The 18,585-nt window shown below is 39.1% G+C and overlaps 1 protein-coding gene across 2 annotated transcripts in view; it reads right to left on the bottom strand.

Annotated features, from left to right (window-relative positions):
• BLNK (B cell linker) overlaps nt 1-18,585 on the bottom strand; it is a 99,039-nt gene that overhangs the window by 14,107 nt on the left and 66,347 nt on the right. Inside the window, exons 8-14 of one of the 2 annotated variants that reach the window (XM_027859783.1) lie at nt 15,531-15,608; nt 13,356-13,384; nt 12,167-12,209; nt 9,419-9,497; nt 7,332-7,359; nt 3,610-3,652; nt 1,293-1,383 (exon numbers count right to left, since the gene is read on the bottom strand). In XM_027859783.1, the coding sequence (XP_027715584.1) occupies nt 1,293-1,383; nt 3,610-3,652; nt 7,332-7,359; nt 9,419-9,497; nt 12,167-12,209; nt 13,356-13,384; nt 15,531-15,608 (391 nt within the window). Of the gene's footprint in view, nt 1-1,292; nt 1,384-3,603; nt 3,653-7,331; nt 7,360-9,418; nt 9,498-12,166; nt 12,210-13,355; nt 13,385-15,530; nt 15,609-18,585 lie in introns of both variants that reach the window. The other variant, XM_027859778.1, reaches the window with a different exon arrangement.

Genomic DNA, 18,585 nt, shown 5'->3' with positions numbered 1-18,585 from the left:
TGTGTGTGTGTGTGTGCTAGGTGCTAAGTCAATGTTTGCTAAATGAATGAAATCCGGGAAATTATCACCTTCCCCTGCCCCAGCTTGTCTCCTACAATCTCCATCTCTTCTTGGCCTATTATTAGAGCGCAACAGGATCTCTCTCCCCATCCTTCTCTTAACACTGAGGATTCCTGTCTTAGCTCCTTCCCTTTCAAGGCACAGCTCATAAGACATCCCTGCGGGAATCAGGAGATCCGTATCTGCATCCCAGCTCTGCTGTTTGGGAGCTGTCAAGACCAGTGTACAGTTTTTGCAGTAATCCCGGTGTGAGGTGACAAGGGCATAGCCTAAGGTGGTGACCATGGGAATGGAAAGGGGAATCATATGGAAGATATTTTGAAGGAAGAATCAACTGGGTTTGGTGACTGATTGGAAGAGGAGAAGGAAGGCTGATGGGCTTTCCTGGAAGGGGGCTTCATGAGTCAAAGAAGACAAACCTTGGCCATCAGACCCCAGAATCTGGGAGAATGATTCCACCACCATTTTCAGAAACATGAATTTCAGGAAAGAGAACCCATCTGGGGGAAGAAATGAGTTTGGTCTTGGGGATTGTGGCTTTTTTGGAGTTTAATTGGCTCAAATTCTGATGCTTCCACCACTTGTGTTGGCTTTGTAGAAAGAAATCATATAAAATTATAGGACCTGAACCTTAGAGCTGGGACCTAAGGAGCCATCTAATTCAAGCCACTTTTTTTACAGACGAGGAAACTGAGGCTCATGGAAGCTAAGTGACTAGCCTAATATCATGTGGGTAGTAAGTGGGATGGCTGGGATTTGAACCCATCTTCTCTGACTCTAAAACCAGTGTTCTTCATTGGACCACACCTTTTTCATTGGTAGATTGCCCTGAAAGCTGAAGTAATTACCTCAGTAATTCAAAAACAAGCAAACAAACCCACTCTCTATGTTACTTGGATAAATTTGGGTAAACGTTGCGGTGCTGTGGTCTCAACTACCTTGACAGTTGCGTCCATTTTCTTCATCACTCAGTTTCATGAAAAGAAGACTTGTGATATAATTTTCATACAAGGCGTACAATCTTGATGCAATGGCTAAATGTTGGAATCTTATTTTATTTGGGTCCAACACATTCTTTGGGTGATCAAACACCTTATTTGCTGGAAAATGCCCATTAGCTCAAAGTCAGTCTCAGTTCATGACAAGGAAGCTACCCTGGGCCTTCCAGCCTCACTGCAGATGCCACATACTATAGTGACAGGAAGGAATACAAGGAACAAAATAATTCTTACTTGTTGACTGTGGGAAATGCTGATGGGTGTGGGAGATCCATCCTCGGGCCAAGGGTTCGGCCTCGGTGACGTTCAGCAGGTACTGGCTTTTCTACGTGGGGAAAGTTCGCAGTTCAGGGTTATAAGAAAACGCAATTTTCTCTGCCAAACAACCAAACCAAGTGGGAAGAACTGATCTGCGACCAGCTTTGCCTGTTCTTAGTCTCACTGTGTTCTGCGTGTCTGTCCTATCTGCGCTCTCCAACTCCCCGGTGACTTGGAGAATGAGGCTTCCTGTCCATTGGCTGAGGCTCCGTGTCAGGTCCTTGCATGGACTATGCTCAGACTCCTTTGTAACTAGAGATCTGGGGTCCCTGCCTGACTGGTGTAATCTTGCCTGCACCAGTGTGAGAAAGAGGACCTTCTTGACAGCGGGGCCTGCACTGCATCACGGAGCCGAAACGAGGACCCTTCTGCTTCCCTAATTCTCCCTTAGCACAAGTCCCTAAAACGCTAGAATCAGCGCAGCATGTATTTCACATGAAAGAATGGGTGGAAGTTCCAGGGAGGGTGATTTTAGCTCAATATAAGAAAGAACTCTGTAACGATGAGAACTGTCCAAAAGTGGACCGAGGGGGCAACTGGAGTCTCAGCTCAGCTGGTTTGGGCAAATTACCAAACCCTTCTGGGCCTCAGTTTGACCGTCAGTAAAAAAGGGGTGAGGGGAGGAAGGTCATGTTGGACTACACGGTCTCTGAGTTCCGTTCTTACTCTAGTTTCTGCTGTTTCTAGTGGTATCCAAGCAGAAGAAGCTTCCCATTTCATAGGATCACAGATTTGGAGCTGAAGGGGACATTAGAGGACAATTAGTCCAACTCCCACATCTAATTTTACGGATGAGGAAACTGAGGGTCAGAGGGTCACATAGCAAGGAAATAACAGCAGAGTTACAGTTTGAACTTGGGCCCTCTGACTATAAAGTCAGTGCCCTTTCCACTGTGCTCCTATGCCTTTAGGTAGAGGCTGAATGAGACAGCTTTCTAAGGTCCCTTCAAATTCTGAGACTAGGTGAGTCCATTGTTCCTCCTGTCTTGGTGCTGCATGGATCCTAGTATTTTAACCATGCGCATGGGGGAGCTCCAGAGGGGAGATTGTAGTTGAGGTCTTCACTAGGCTCCAGGCTGCTCCTGTGTTTTTTGCTTAGCAAGATGGAAAGGGAACAAGGGAAGAACCAAAAGCTAAAAACATTGAAAGACAGGCGGAGAAAGGGAGAACCATGGAGAGAGATACACAGAAATGGGGTGATCAAAAAAGGTACAGAAAAAAGGAGGAAACCAGGAGATAGCCAGTGAGAAACATATGCACGGAGACAGGAAAAAGAGGACAATTTATGCAGGAGCTATGACCTAGAGTTAGAAAGTGCCCATTTGCTAATAGCCTCTATTGAATTCAGAGATTTGTTTTAGGGCCATTTTGAAAGATGGGTCATCTTAGCAAGGGAAGTGTAAAAAGTTAGCTGTGGCTTGTGGCAAACACAATAACTAAAATAGTGGAAGTGAAGAAAGGAAGGAAGGAAGGTAAGAAGTGAGATAGGCTTTGAAAGCAATGAGGGGGTTCTTAATCTTTGTGTCATGGACCCCTTTGGCAGTCTGGTGAAGCCTAGGGACCCCTTCTTAGAATCATGTTTTTAAATAATTGAAGGAAATGTTAAATTTCAGTTAGAGGTTAGTGAAAATAAAGAAGTGATTTTTTTTTTTTGCCATCCAAGTTCAGGGACCCCCTGAAATCTATCCATGGACTCCAGATTAAGAACTCTTCTCTAAATTCTTGGAAAGGCAAAAGAATGAGCATTGTTTGAACTCAGATTTGTTTATTTGGCTCACTTCAAATCCTAGTTTTGAATAAGTAATTCTTCACTTTTGAATAGGCTTTATCTGATTATTTCAACTCCTCTGAGCCTCAGTTTCCTATCTATAAAATGCAGGGTTTAGACCTGAGGACCACTGAGTCCTCTTCTGCTCTATCTTCACTTGGAAATCAGCATGGCTCTCTGTAAGGGGACAGATTATGCTGTGAGGGTTTGGGACATAGTCAAGGCACCTGATAATGAGAAGTGTTTGTTGTTACAATCTAGTTACTCACTGCTGTTTGCAGAAGGTGCTTTATTTTGGTTTAAGAAATGAATACCCCGTTTACAATAATTACTTACAAAGTAATTTCTAGAGTGCACCTCCCCAACCCTCCCCCTACCCCCAGCCCCACCAAACAAAACAAAACAAGCCAAAAACAACAACAACAACAACAACAACAACAACAACAAAGCTTTATGTACCTTTACCTTCATGACCACTCAAGGTGTTCGCTGGAGGGAGACCTGGGGCCTGTAAAAACAAAATAAGGCCGTGCAACTTGACAGAATTTGAAAATATACAGCTTATAATGCAGTGTGAAATCCAGGCAATGTTACTAAAATAGATATTTTAATGGAGCATACCTCCCTGTGTATATTGACATACAATCAATCTTGTGCAAAAATACTATTTTTAAGATTGTAAAAATACTCACTAATTTCACTAACTATAAGTGCACTTATAGTTAGTTATTTTATATATTCATATACATATATATATACATATAAAATACCAACTAGCATAAATTTAAAACTAGAATATAGCTTTTCAGTGGCAAGGGCAATAACTAATATGTCTTTATTTATGGCAATTCTAACAGTGCTTTGCACTCAAGGGTGGGGGAGGGCAGTGAATGCTGGTAACTGACAGCTAAAAACAAATCTATGATGAAAATCATTGGCAGTTAGTCTAAATGATAGGCTAGGGTCCTGTGGGAGGAGTGGTTATGTAAGGGCTTCACAAATCCAGAAATAAGCAAAGATCATTTCTGTATGTTGAATCAATAATAATAATATTTCTTAGTATTTATATAGTTTGTTAAGATTTGCAAACTACTCCACATTTGTCACCTTACTTAATGCTTACGTCAACCCTATGAGGTAGGTGCTATTACTTATCCCCATTTCACAGATGAAAAAACTGAGACTGAGGGCGAGTAAGTGACTTGACCAGAGTCACATAGCTAGGAAGTGTCTGAGGTAGGAGTTTAACTCCAGTCTTCCTGATTCCAAATCTAACACTCTATCTACTGAACCAGATAGCTGCCTACTATGTCTCACATTTACATGTATTACTATTTTTCAAATATATAGAGATACTATAGTGATTAGTTAAATCCAAATGCATTTAAAAGCATTAGTGAGAGGCAAAGGGAGGGGACAGGCAGGATGGAAAAATTGTCTCACATAAGCAGAATGCTTAAATAGGAGTCTAAAAACAAGGAGGAAGGGGTGGGGAGAGCAACTGACACTTGAAACTCATGCTCATCTGACGCTTCAGAGGAAGGAAGAACCCATACATTTGGGTACAGAAATACATTTCATTCAACAGGGAAACAGAAAGAAAAGGGGAAAAGGAAAAGGGAGGAACAAGAGGGAAGGTAGATTAAGCAAGGGATTGGTCCTAAACAAAACAAACTATAACCAAGGATTACAAAAATATTTATAGCAGCTCTTTTTGTAATGTCAAAGAATTATCAATTGGGGAATGGCTGAACAAGTAGTAGTATATAAATATCACTGAATACTATTGTGCTGTAAGAAATGATGAAGACGATGGTATAAGAAACAAACACCTGGGAAGACTTGTATGAACTGATACAGTGTGATGTGTGCAGAACCAGGAAAACAATTTATATAATAACAACAATGTTGTAAAGACAATATTATAAATAACTTTAAAAGATTTAGTAACTCTGATCAATGCAATTACCAAGCACAAATTGAGAGGGTTTATGATAGCATACGCTAGATATGTTATAGATAGACAGATAGATGGATATCACCTCTCATGATAGAGAGGTGATAGATTCAGAGTGCAAATTGAGACTTTTTTTCTTGGACATGGCCAATGAGGGAATTTATTTTGCTTAACTATACATATTTATAACAGGGATTTTGTTTTCTTTTATCGCTGAGGGTGGGGCAGGGGAGAAATGAAAGGAACAAAAGGTGAATTTTCATTGATCAAGAATTAATAAAATTTAAAGCATTACTGAATTTATCATAGCTTTTACTTATATATTATTCTTAGTCAATGGCTGCTTATAATACATACACTATCACGCGAATGTTCTTAAAAATTTAGATGTTAAAAGGGCTCCTCATTTTTGTAAATGTCGAGATGATAGGTCCAGTGGCTATAAACCATATTGGCTATCAGAGTATTCCTTCCCAGATCTCCCCTGAATCTGTATTTAGGTCTCATGTCTGTGTCATATCTTTTCTTAGAGATGGCAACCAAACCTTCTAGGTAATTTGGAAGGAGTAAGCCAAGGTGGGCATTAGTTTATTAACATATGGCCATGATTCATTGTTGCTTAGGTAGGATCCTAGTTTTTTTTCATGCCCAGGTAATGTCAGCTTTTCCACCCTGTGGAATTAGCTCCATAATTAGTTGATAGGGAATTTATACCCCAGCACATGGAAAATAATTTCTGTGAAAGAAGCAGTCTCTTTGGCAAGTCTGTTCTAGAGAGTAGAGATATTTACTAAGTCTGCCATGGTTTTATACTCATCATCAAGGTTTCCACTATAATTGTTCTCTCCTTAGAAGGTGTAACTTCAACTAGCATTTTTACCATTGCTAAGTATGTCCACCTTAAGGAAGGCTCCCTATGTTTTTGCTTTTATTTGGAAATTACTTCAACTTTTAACCAGGGTCATTATATAGTGGGTTACATTCCTAGAATTTTGAAACAAAGTCAGAAATAGGCCCTACAGTTGAAGCTAAGGAGAATTTAAAAAAAAAAAAGGATGAGATTAGTCAACTACCCAAGTATTCTTCCTACCTCTTCCCACCTTAGAAGTCATATGTTGATGAAATCAAGGTGTCTCCTGAAACTCTCTCAAGTGGAAGTTATCTTTCTGAATTTCAAAGGTAAGTCATGATCTAGCCAAATGTCCATTGATACTATTTGAGATAATGTCAAAATCTAAGGGGTCTGCATTGAGTCTAGAAAAAGAAGACTCAAGAGTGAGAGATGGCCAGTGTTTGTCTAGCACACATCTAGCACTCGATCCTCTGATTTCACTAATTGGTACCAGTTAGTAAACTGGTAAACATAAATCACTAACCCTAGAGTTAAGAAGGCCATTAATCTAGCTATCATGGTATGATGGAAATGTCTCTTGAGCGCATCTGATTCCCTTTGTTGTGATCCTATGCTTACCAGTAAATTTTCTGACCTATAATTTGGTCTCTGGACTGGACCTACTAGAAAAAGTGTGCCACGCAAAAGGGTAGCATCAACATAGCTAACATTACTATAAATTAACAAATTGACATTCTAGTTTGCAAATTAGTGTCTCTTTCCAGACTATTGGCACACACCTGGAATCCCAGCTACCAGGGAGGCTGAGCCTGGTGGATGACCTTGAGCTCAGTAGTTCTGAGTTGGAGTGGGCTATTGATCTGAACTAAGTTTGAACTAATTATCTGAACTAAGTCTGAACTAAGTTTGACATCAATATAGTGAGGTTCTGGGAGCAGGGGGCCACCAGGTTGTCTAAAGGGAGGTGAATGAATCCAGGTTAGAAACAGAACAGGTTAAGCAAAGCTTCTGTGCCAATCAGTAGTGGTAATGAATCCACTAGTAGCCCCTGTATTTCCAGCATGGGCAAGAAAGAGAGACCCAGTCTTACAGAAAACAACAAATCAATGTCTCTTGAATTTGATCAGGGTGGATCCATCCCTCAGAGTTTGATCGCCTCTGAGGGAGCTGATAAAATAAAACTCTTGGGCACTAGATTTGACCAGAGAAGATTTCACCAAGACATGACCAGTAAGAATGAGCCTACCTGAATTGCCAGCTGGACACCCTTCTGGCCATCTCTCTTTTAACTTTAATGTTAAGTAACAACACCCGTAGATGTTAACAGAAAAGATAATACCATCTTAAATCAAAACCACAAATTCAAAATCAACTTACTGTTTTCAGCTGAGTTGCTGTTTTCTTTCTGGGGAATAAAAAGAAATCAGTAATAGACAAAGCTCTTGTGAAATAACTCATGTAAATTTAAACCAGATCAGTTGAAGCAAATGCCCTGGAGAGCTGTCTCTTTTGGATCACATAAGGGGGAGTTATGCTCTGCTGATTTGTGGAGAATTAAAGGAGAAGTGGAGTTAAATAACTTAGTGGAATAGGAAACGAGTTGAAGCTTCGGGAAAATGCCTGGCAGGAGAATATTAACTATTCCCTGGCCAGGGTAGCATCTTTATGGTGTATAAAGACCCTTGACACACATACTATCTCATTAGGACCTCACAACACTCCTATGAAGTAGCAGCACCAAGATGATTATCTCCAAGTTAACAGTTGTAGGAACCAAGACACCGAAAAGTGCCGTGACTAGTCCAAAGTCTCACTGCTTGTAAGTGGTAGAACCAGGAATCAAGCTCTCCTATGTTCTATGATAAGAGAGGCATTATGTACACATTATGTACACACAGTGCACACAGGCACACAGTACAAAGAACCTTGGTTCTGCATCAGAAGATTTGGCTCTGCTGCTTAGTGAGTGGATAGTAAAAGGCCCTGAGCAAGTCACTGCACATCTGAGTCTCACTTTCCTCATCCATAAAATAGGAATAATATGTCTTATATTATTTCCCTCATAGGACTGTGCTGAAGATTAAATGAGATAACAATGCACGTGAAAGCTATGAGCTGATCAACTATACTGTTAAAATAATAATGATAATTATAATAATAGTAGCTTAAATATCCAGCAATGATAATGGTTCATATTTCTATCATACTTTAAAGGTTTACAGTGTATTTCACTTAATGTTATCTCATTTAATCCTCATAATAGTCCTATTAAATACATGTGATCACTCTTTTCTTTTGAGGAAAGCACTAAGCACAATGCCTGGCTTACAGTAAGTGCTTAATAAATGCTGGTTGACTTGCCTTGTTGACTTAAAGATGGGGAAGTTAAACATATAATAAGTGCTTAATAAGGGGTTGCTGATTTGCAGATGAGGAAACTGAGGCTCAGAAAGGTTGAGTGGCTTGCCTATGATCACATAGTAAGTGACTGAGGTAGGATATGAACTCGGGTCTCCCTGAACCCATGTCCAGAGTGCTATCTAATATGCCACGTTATCTCTTTTGGACTAAAAGAATCCTTATTTTTTTTTAAGAATCCTTATTTTTTAAAGGATGTTTGTTTACGCACCATTTATTACTTAAAACAGGGGTTGAGCCTCTAAGCAAAAGATTAGATGCCACTGAAGATTGAAATGTCACCAGAAATGCTGACACAGCATAACAGAGAAATAATGTAAATTTCCAAAGAAACATGATTTAATTTCCCCCTGACTTTTTACATAAGATGGGGTGCACCTGTGGTATTTTGGGTCACTATGTCCTGGGGAGGGCAGCTGGTGGGTCTTCCTTGGTGGTGGTTCTAAGCTCACTGAGCAATCTTTAGATGTCTAATTTAGGCTCCTGAGGAAGCTTCCCCAGAGGATAGGCCCTGGACAAATGACCGGCATCTCTTACCTGGCTAGACATAGATCATATATCATATATAATATTCTCTGTCTCTTGACTGTTGGGATTATCACCTCTACTTTACAAAAAGACCTGTGAGTTCATTGATGCGAGACAGTTGGCATGCATATATTCCCTAGGGCCTGCTTCCCTCCTGGTCAGTCAATCACACAATAGACATTAATTTAGCTCTTACTGTATGCCAGGCACTGTGCTAGGCTGAATTCCCGAGGCTGAGGTGCTAAGAATCCAGACTCCCCTGAAAAGGCTTCAATGCAATGTAGTGAGTAATAGAAGCCCAGCCTCCAGAGCCCATTGGCCTTTCTCTGTCCTGGCCATCTCCCTCTTACCTTGGACAAGAAGCAAAGCCAGAAGAGCCTCCTTTTGTTTATCTGTCTAAATTATCTACTAGAGAGAATGTCTATTCTCTTTCATGGAGGCTGCTGCTGTGGCCCTCTGAGGGAAGATAATCAGCGTCAGCATTCTAAGTGGGACTCCTTTTTGCGGCAGGTACTTACATGGCCCTTGGGAGAGGTGATGGGGCTTGAATTGATGAAGGAGGCTTGGATTCCCAAGTTGCAGCATTGTTGCTGTCATCTGAGCACAGTGGACATAAAAACAGTCAGCCCTAAATCTTCAGGACTTTCACAGTGAAATAAAATCACCTTTTCAGCCAGGCAAGAAAGACACATTCACTCTTTTGTTGCTTTTTAAGAGTAATGGTTCACCATCATCCCAATCATAAAAGCTAACACTGATATAGCACTTGCAAAGGGTTTTACTGATGTGATCTCATGTAATAATAATAACAATAATGATAGCAAACATAGCACCTACTATGTGCCAGGTACTGTACTGAACATTTTACAAATATTATTTCATTTGATTCTCACAACTCTGAGTAGGTGCACCTCATGTCTTTGGCTGTGGAGCTTGGGCTTGTCTACCAGGATGTGGATAGAAAACATGGGGTAGAGTCATTCTCTAACTGATAAATGATCAAAAGATATGATCAGTTTTCAGATGAAGTAATCAAAGCTATCTACAGTCATATGAAAAATACTCCAATTCAGTATTGATTGGAGAAATGCAAATTAAAACAGTTCTGAGGTATTACCTCATACCTATTAGATTGGCTGATAGGACAGAAAAGGTAAATGACAAATGTTGGAAGGGATGTGGGAAAAATGAGACATTAATTCACTGTTGGTGGAGTTGGGAACTGATTCAACCATTCTGTAGAGCAATTTGGAACCCAAAGGGCTATAAAACCATGCACATCCTTTGACCTAGCAATACCACTACTGGGTCTGTATCCCAAAAGAGATAAAAAACAAAAAGGAAAAGGAACTATGTGCACAAAAATATTTATAGCAGCTCCTTTCTGGGGGCAAAGAATTAGAAATTGAGGGGATGCCCATCAATTGGGGAATGGCTGAACAAATTATGCTGTGTGATTGTGATGGAATACTAATATGCTATAAAAAATGATGAACAGGATACTCTCAGAAAAACCTGGGAAGATTTGCATGGGCTGATGCAAAGTAAATTGTGCTGTGCACAAAGTAACAGCAATACCGTAAGATGATCAGCTGTGAATGACTTAGTTATTCTCAGGAGTACAACGATCCGAGACAACTCTGAAGGACTTAGGATGAAAAATGCTATCCATCCCCAGAGAAAGAACTGATGGTGTCTGAATACAGATTGAAGCATTTTTTTTTTTACCTTCTTCATTTTTATTGAGGTTTTTTTTGTCTATGTTTTCATTCAAACATGGCTATTGTGGATATGTTTTGTATGACCACACCTGTATGACCTATATTGATCTTCTCAACGATCGGGGATAGGGAAGGAGGGAGAGAATTTGGAACTCAAAGTTTTAAAAATGAAGGTTAAAAATTGTTTTTACGTATAAATGGGGAAAAATAAAATACAAAAAAAGAAAAAGAAAATACAGTGTACATAGAGATGGGAAGAGCCCTCCCAGGAGCCTCTCTGACAAATGGGCTTAGCTGGCTGGAGGTGAGAAGAGAGGGAGGAGTCTCTGATGAGTCAAGATTCATCAGAGTAGGAAGTCAGAGTAGGAATCCAGATGTGGATCCTGCTAGGAGTTTTCTAGAAATGTTTTTCATGGGTTCATCTGTTTGGGGGTAAAAAGAAATTCACTAAGGGAAAACAGAAGGACCTAGAACCAGAACCCCATAGCCTCATGTCACCCTAGGTCACTCTCCACCGTTTCTGCTACAACCTCTTCAGTTGTCATGAGATGCTGGGGTTGCCACATGTGAGACTGATGGCAAACACGGAAAGATTTTCAGGACAGTGTAGAGAGGACTGAGCTTTAGGGCAGAAGGAAGAATCCCTGACCTAGTCACTTTCTGGGATAGTAATGGAAGTTGGGAAGAGGTAAGTGGAATAGATTCTCGGTCCTGATCACTTTGTGATATAATGATAGAGGAATCCTGGTCTTAGTGTGTGAGAAAGAATTATGGGGGTGCTAAATCCTGGAAAAGAGAAGGCTAGGGGTAGGGAGGGCACAGCTATCTTAAAGTATTTACAGCTGCAAAGTCAAAGAGGGTTTAGACATTCTGTTTTGCAGGACTAGGCGCAGTGGGGAGAAGAAAGGGAGAGTTGCAAAGAAACAAATTTAGACTTGCTTTCCAGCAGTATTTAACTATCAGAGCTCTCGAAAAGTGCAGTGGGTTTCTTTAGGAGGTAGCGGGTTCCACCTGAGGAAGTGGAAGGTTCTGCCTCCTTGGAGGTCTTCCAGCAGAACCTAGATGACCACTTGTCATCTATATTGTGATGGGGATTCTAATTCTGTTATAGCTTAGGCTAGATGGCCACCGGCGTCTCTTCTAACTCAGAAATTCTGTGATTCTATGAATCTTGTTACTCATCCCTCCCTGGGACGATGATGGGGACTTGAGACCTCACAAGATAGGACATGGTAGTTTTATGGTGACAATTGGAAAATAAGGAAAGTAGACAAGAAATGGGAGGGAGGATGTGCTCCAAAGCCTGCTCAGTGACCAAGGTGGATGAAAGCCAGGCTTTCATAATGGAAAGATGACCACAGAGCATCCATGCTTATTTTGAGGAGAGAGGGAAGACAGGACTGGGCTTGGGTTATAAGGGAGGAATTTGGGATAGGGGAGATCAAGGGAGGAGAAGGGAAGTGATGAGGAAGAGAAATTAAGATTTCCTTTACTTAAAATACTCAAAACTTGACAACAGGGTTTGTGGTATCAGGGGCTACTCACAGGTTTTGATGGGTGGTTTTTGGTATGGGGAAAAAGGTGGTGTCTGAAAAAAGAAAAAAAAGAAAAGTGACCATAAGCTGAGAATTTTGTATTAGTGATTTCACTTGAAAAAAAATTCCAAGGACCTCTTTTGCGATTTGACAGAAGACTTTTATCAGATCACCTTTTGGTTTTTATTTCTAAACTTCCTTTCCTTCATATCTTGCATCTAGGGTTTCCAAACTCTTCATCATCTTTCCTGATCCTCCCTCTACACGGAGAAGAAGCAGGAATTTCTTCATTAGGAATCAGAACCTCAGCTCTCTACTACTGTGGCATATATGGTCCCTAGTCTGTCTATTTGGGGACAGAGGAGGAAAGTTGTATGGCTCCATGGAAAACATACAGGTCTAGATTTCAAGAGACCTGAGTCCCAATTCTCTCTCTAACAATGACTAGCTAGTCACTGTGCCTCAGTTTCCCTTTCTGGAAGATCGGGATATCACCTTCCTTACCTACCTCATATTAATGGAAAATTAGTTAACTGCTTTGAAAAGTTAAAGGATCACAGATCTAGACCTGAAGGGCATCTCAGAGGTGCCTCACCACCTCACCTGGTCCAACACTATTTACTTTTTGAAGAAATTAAGATGTAGGGTGACTTGCCCAAGGTCATATAGGTAGTAAGTGTCTGAGGTCAGATCTGAACTCAGACCTCCTGACTCCAGGCCTAGTGCTCTATCCACTGTACTAATCAACTGCCTCCCTGATCTTCATTTTACAGAAGCAGAAAAGTACCTCACCCTAGGTTACACAGCTCACAGGAGTCAGATGCTGAACCCAGGACTTTCTGACTCCAAGACAGGAGTCACTACACTATCCACTACATTATGCTATCTTATTAGGAATATTGTGAAAACAGAATTAATCAGCAGTCATAATCTGATCTTGAGGATAGGTTTTGTACAATTCTACATAAAATATTGGTGAACTGTTTTTTTTTATTTTAAAGAATTTGTTATTTATTATTTTGAACTTCAGACACTGAGAAATATGAACTCTTTCATTAACATAGAAAAGAAAAACAGGATTACGTATGAACTTTTTTTCTTTTGTATATCTCAAAAAACACTTAAGATCATAGGCTATTAAACCTGCAACAGAAATCTCACCTTCTAGAGGGAAATTTGTACATTGAATTGGATCTTACCTCAGTCACAGGAACTTCATACTCTTCTCCTGAAATAAGAAATATAAATTTTATTTGTTAAATTGGGAGACATTTGGCCTCTACATAAAAAATCAGTTTGCTTATGAAGATCAAATAAGATGACACATATAAAATGTTTTGTAAACCTTAAAGCATGATGTAAATGTTGCCTCTCATTATTGAGGTAATAGAAAAGTATTTGTTAAGTACTTACTACACATCAAACAGTGTGCTGGGTGCTGAAGATACAAAGGCAAAAATGCAACAGTCCCTGCTCTCAAAGAGCTTCTGTTCAGTCAAAGGATACTATCCATCCATCCATCCATCCATCCATCCATCCATCCATCCATCCATCCATCCATATCTAGCTGTCTGTCTGTCCGTCTATCCATCCATCTGTACACATATTTACATACTTATAAAGATATGTATATATGCAAATATTATATAGGCATGTATATGTACATATATGTACATCCACATATATGTAAGTACTGTGCTGAGAGATATGGAAGAAGTGCATTCAGAGGAAAAGGGCAAACCTATGAAAAGGCATGGAGGTGAGAAATTTAATGTTGTATATGAAGAATAGCAAGTTGGCCAGTTTAACTGGTACATAAGCATATAAAGGAGAATAATGTGTAATAATCCTGGAAAAGTAGACTTTAGCCAAATTTGAAGAGTTTCACGTGCAAAACATGGAGTTTTTATTTTATCATAAAGGAGAGTGGGAGCCCGTGAAACTTCTTTAATAGGAGAGTGACATAGTTGGACTTGAATTTTAGGAATATCAATTTTGTGACTGTGTCAAGAAGAATGGATTAGAGAAGGGAGAGTCAGAAGGCAAGGAGACCAGTTAAGAGGGGATTGTAAGAGTTCAAGTGAGGGGCGATAAGGACCTGAATTAGGATAGTCAGTCTTTTTGAGTGGAAAGAAAAGGGCGGACGTAAGACACACTGGGCAGGTAGAATTGACAAGCCTTGGCAATTGATTGGTTACAGGTGTGTGGCAGTGGCAGGGTGGGGCAGATCGTTGATGACAAATCTGAGTTTGGGAACTGCTGTGACTAGCAGCATAGTGGTATCCTTGACATAAATGGAGAGGATACAAAGGCGTGGGTAAGTAGCAAGTAGTTGGGGGAGACAATGACTCCTGTTTTGGGATATGCTGAGTTTGAGATGCTTATGGTATATCCAATGAGAAATGCTGACTAGGCAGTTGATGATGGAGGAACTGATAGAATGAGAAGGAATTTCAAAAAACCCATTGCTTTCTCTGGAAGAATAATAGAGAAATACAATCCTTTTTGTAGTACCTACTTTGCAGGGAATCAGAAATAAATGCCTTGTCCTGCCCTTCCATTGAAAAAAATAAGGGCTTATGATGTATCCTCTTCAATTCCTTACCACAGTTAAATCACCATGGGTTTTAAGTTCTCAGCTAGTTTGAATAGAAGCTATCCATGTTATATGGATGCAGATGCTGATTTTGACTCTGAGCTGCTTCTTATAGGTAATGGTTAATAAGGGACACAGAACCTGGGGTACAATGATAAATCCAGCACTTCTAACTAATTTTCACATATTAATCTGGACAAGTTAATTAATATTTCTGTGTTTTAGCTATTTCTGTTCAGATAGTCAGGATTAGCCTTATGATGATTATCATATATGAAAATGAATATATTATAAAAGTTGTAAAAAATTCTTAATTTCACTTAAATGAAACATGAGCCAATAATTTTTGTTTTTTTGCAAAACAGAATGAATTAAAAATCACACAAACCCCAACATTGATGAAAGGTAATTGTAATAGAAGGAAGCCTTTCACATATTTATTAATTTTTATTTGTCCAGTCTCCATTTAGATCTGTGTCTTTTGCTTCTGTTCCTTGTGTTGATTACTTTTTTGGTTGCATTATGATCTATAAAGGATATATTCAGTATTTCTGCTTTCTTACATTTACTTGTAATTTTTCTGTGCCTTAATTTATAGTCTATTTTTCTAAAGGTACTATGTGGTGCTCATAAATATATACCCTTCCTAGTGCTCCATCTCAGAAGATGTCAAAATTCTTTTAGCTCTAAAATTCTTGTGTTCTAATCTTTGTCCTTATATGTGATCCATCTAAATTGTTCAACTTAGTCTGATTTTAAAAAAATGTCTATACTCTACCTGGGGCTAAAGCAGGTACAGGTGGAGGAGAGGTTGGTGGTGCAGAACTAGGTTTGATGGATCTGTTCACCTTGGGAGCTTAAAAATAAACAATTAGTTATTAGAGACATGCCTTAACAAAGAAAAATCCAAATTTATGGCAAAAACAAATCATGGAAAGAGTCTTTCATGAGTATCTCTGATAGCCTACTGAATGGGTCAAATGAAATCCTTTACAAATAATGCCAAACAGCAAAGTAGATAAGTTATTAAGAAAAAAATAAAAAATAAACCTTTTGAGAAAACTGTCAATAAAATCATATTTAACACCCCCATGGAACATTAAAATTATTTTACTGTAATAGAATTTTTCTAGAAATAGTACTAACATTGCTGGACCTGGAGATAAAATGTGGTTAACTCCCAACATCTTTCTCTCTCTCTTATATCATACACACACACACACACACACACACACACACACACACACACACACACACACACACACGTACACGCACACACTTTCCCCCTCTACCACATCTACATCTTATTTTTGATGGTGTTTGTCTCCATGTGTGTTCTGGGAACTCAGGTAGATTATGTGTAGGTTGTCGTAATATTTGAGGAGATAAAGCCTGACAGCAGGTAAGGACAATTACTGCTTTCTGGAGGAACAAAAGCTTAGGTCAGGTCTCCTTTTAAAGCAAACTAACTTAATTATCACATGACCAGATCAGACAAAACATTTAACCATATTTATTGTCTAGAATTGTTGTTGTTTTGTCCATCATTCTGGAAGAGGACCGATGACATCATGGGAAGGTGACATTTGGACTTGCATGGCAATTGCATTTAAGTGAGACAGAGCTGTGCCATGTCATCAACCTCAGTAGCCATATAAAGAAAGAATGATTCCCAAGAATAATCTAAGGAGGTATGAAAATAGCTTTGCCACACAGAATGCATCTTTGTGTCATTGCATTTTTCTGAATGGAATTTCCCAAGTGGGAGTTTTTACTTTTTTCTTTCTTTTAAAAATATTTTTAAAATTTTTATTTTCAGTTTCAAATTCTCTCCTTCTCTCTCCACCCCCTGTCCATTGAAAAAGCAAGAAATATGATACCCATTATACATATTAAGTCATACAAAACACATTTTCACAGTAGTCATATTGCAAGGGGAAAAAAAGCAAGAAAATAAAGTGGAAAAAAAATCCTTCAATCTTCACTCAGAGTTCATCAGTTGTCTCTCTCGAGGTGATTAACATGTTTCATTATGAGTCAGTTGGAATTGTTGTGGATCATTGCACTGATCAGAATAGCCAAGTTTTTCATAGTTGATTGTCTTTACAATATTGCTGTTATTTCTCCTAGTTCTGCTCACTTCACTTTGCTTAACTGAGAGTTTTTATTTTTATTCTATATATATATATATATATATATATACATATATACATATATACGTATACACACACACACACACACACACACACATATACACACATTTATTTATTTAGGCAATTGAAGTTAAGTGACTTGCCCAGGGTCACACAGCTAGTTAAGTGTCAAGTGTTTGGTCTGAGGCCAGATTTGAACTCAGGTCCTCCTGACTTCAGGGCCGGTGCTCTTATGCACTGCGCCACCTAACTGCCCCCAACTGAGAGTTTTTAAAAGAATATTTTTCTTGAGATAGAGGTAAAGACAATTGAAACAGATCAGGCCCATAGGGACCATTGTACTCTTCCATGAATCTGGTCTCAAGAAAGCATAGTTTATGATATAATGTTTTTTCTGTCTGCATAGAATATGAATTTTAATATTTCAGAAGTATTAAGAATAAATCACCGTAATCGATCAAGAAACATTTATTAAGTGCTTACTATGCCCTGTGCTTTGTAGTAGGGACACAAACGCAGAAGTGAGACAGATCCCCTTCTCAAAAAGCTTATAATATTTTAATATAGTTTTAATAGAGTAATCAATTTCCTATATATATATTTTAATTGAAATTATAATTAGAATTGTTGTTTTAGTACTTATTGAAGTATTTTAAATTCTAAAGAGAAGCATAATTTTCTCTCTAAATATATGATTTTGAAATGTCTACTGATACGATTTTTCATTTCATCTTCATCCCAGGTCAGGTTGACATCTGCCCTGCCATTAGGCTTGCCCAAACCCCCCACCCCTCAGTTTTCCATCTGTTGCTGTTGTTGTTTTTCAGTCATTAAATCACGTCCAACCCTTTATGAACCTATTTGAGGTTTTCTTCACAAAAATGCTGGAGTGGTTTGCCATTTCCTTCTCCAGCTCATTTTACAGATAAGGAAACTAAGGCAAACAGGGTTAAATGATTTGCCCAAGGTCATTCAGCTAGTAAATGTCTGAGGTCAGATTTAAACTCAAGAAGATGAGTCTTCCTGACTTCAGTCCACTGTGCCATCTAGCTGCCCATTTTATCTCTTGTACTAAGGTGTTAGGGCAGGTAGGTAGCACAGTAGATAGAGCACTGGGCCTGGAGTCAGGAAGACCTGAGTTCAAATATGGCCATAGACACTTAGTAGCTGTGTGACTCGGGGCAGGTCACTTAACCCTGTCTGCCTCAGTTTCCTCATCTGTAAAATGAATTAGAGAAGGAAATGGCAAACCAATCTAGTATCTTTGCCAAGAAAACCCAAAATGGGCTCATGAAGAATAAAACAGGACTGAAATGACTGAACAACAACAAAAACTAAGGCCTTAATGGAATCAGCACCATCATTGCTTTGGAAAGGGTCTATCAATCTAGGGCCCAATTGTTCTACTTGCCATCCTTATAACTTCCTAGATCAAAAACACTTTTCCCTGGCTACCAGTCCCCTATATATGTTGTATCTTCCCATTAGAATGTAAGCTTCTTGAGGTCAGGCACTGTATATTTGTAGCCCCAACACTAAACACAGTGCCTAGGATATAGTATTCATTTAATAAGTACACACTATGGATAAAATAATTTAAATAAAATTTAATTTTAAAAGAATTAAACTTTATGTAACTATTTTTTGTGTTTTTTCTTCTTTAAATCTCTTTACACTTTT

This window comes from Vombatus ursinus, unplaced genomic scaffold (assembly GCF_900497805.2).
Source record: "Vombatus ursinus unplaced genomic scaffold, bare-nosed wombat genome assembly UNPS02000749.1, whole genome shotgun sequence".
NCBI classification, from domain to species: Eukaryota; Metazoa; Chordata; class Mammalia; order Diprotodontia; family Vombatidae; genus Vombatus; species Vombatus ursinus.
This window is presented reverse-complemented; position numbering and strand designations above follow the sequence as displayed.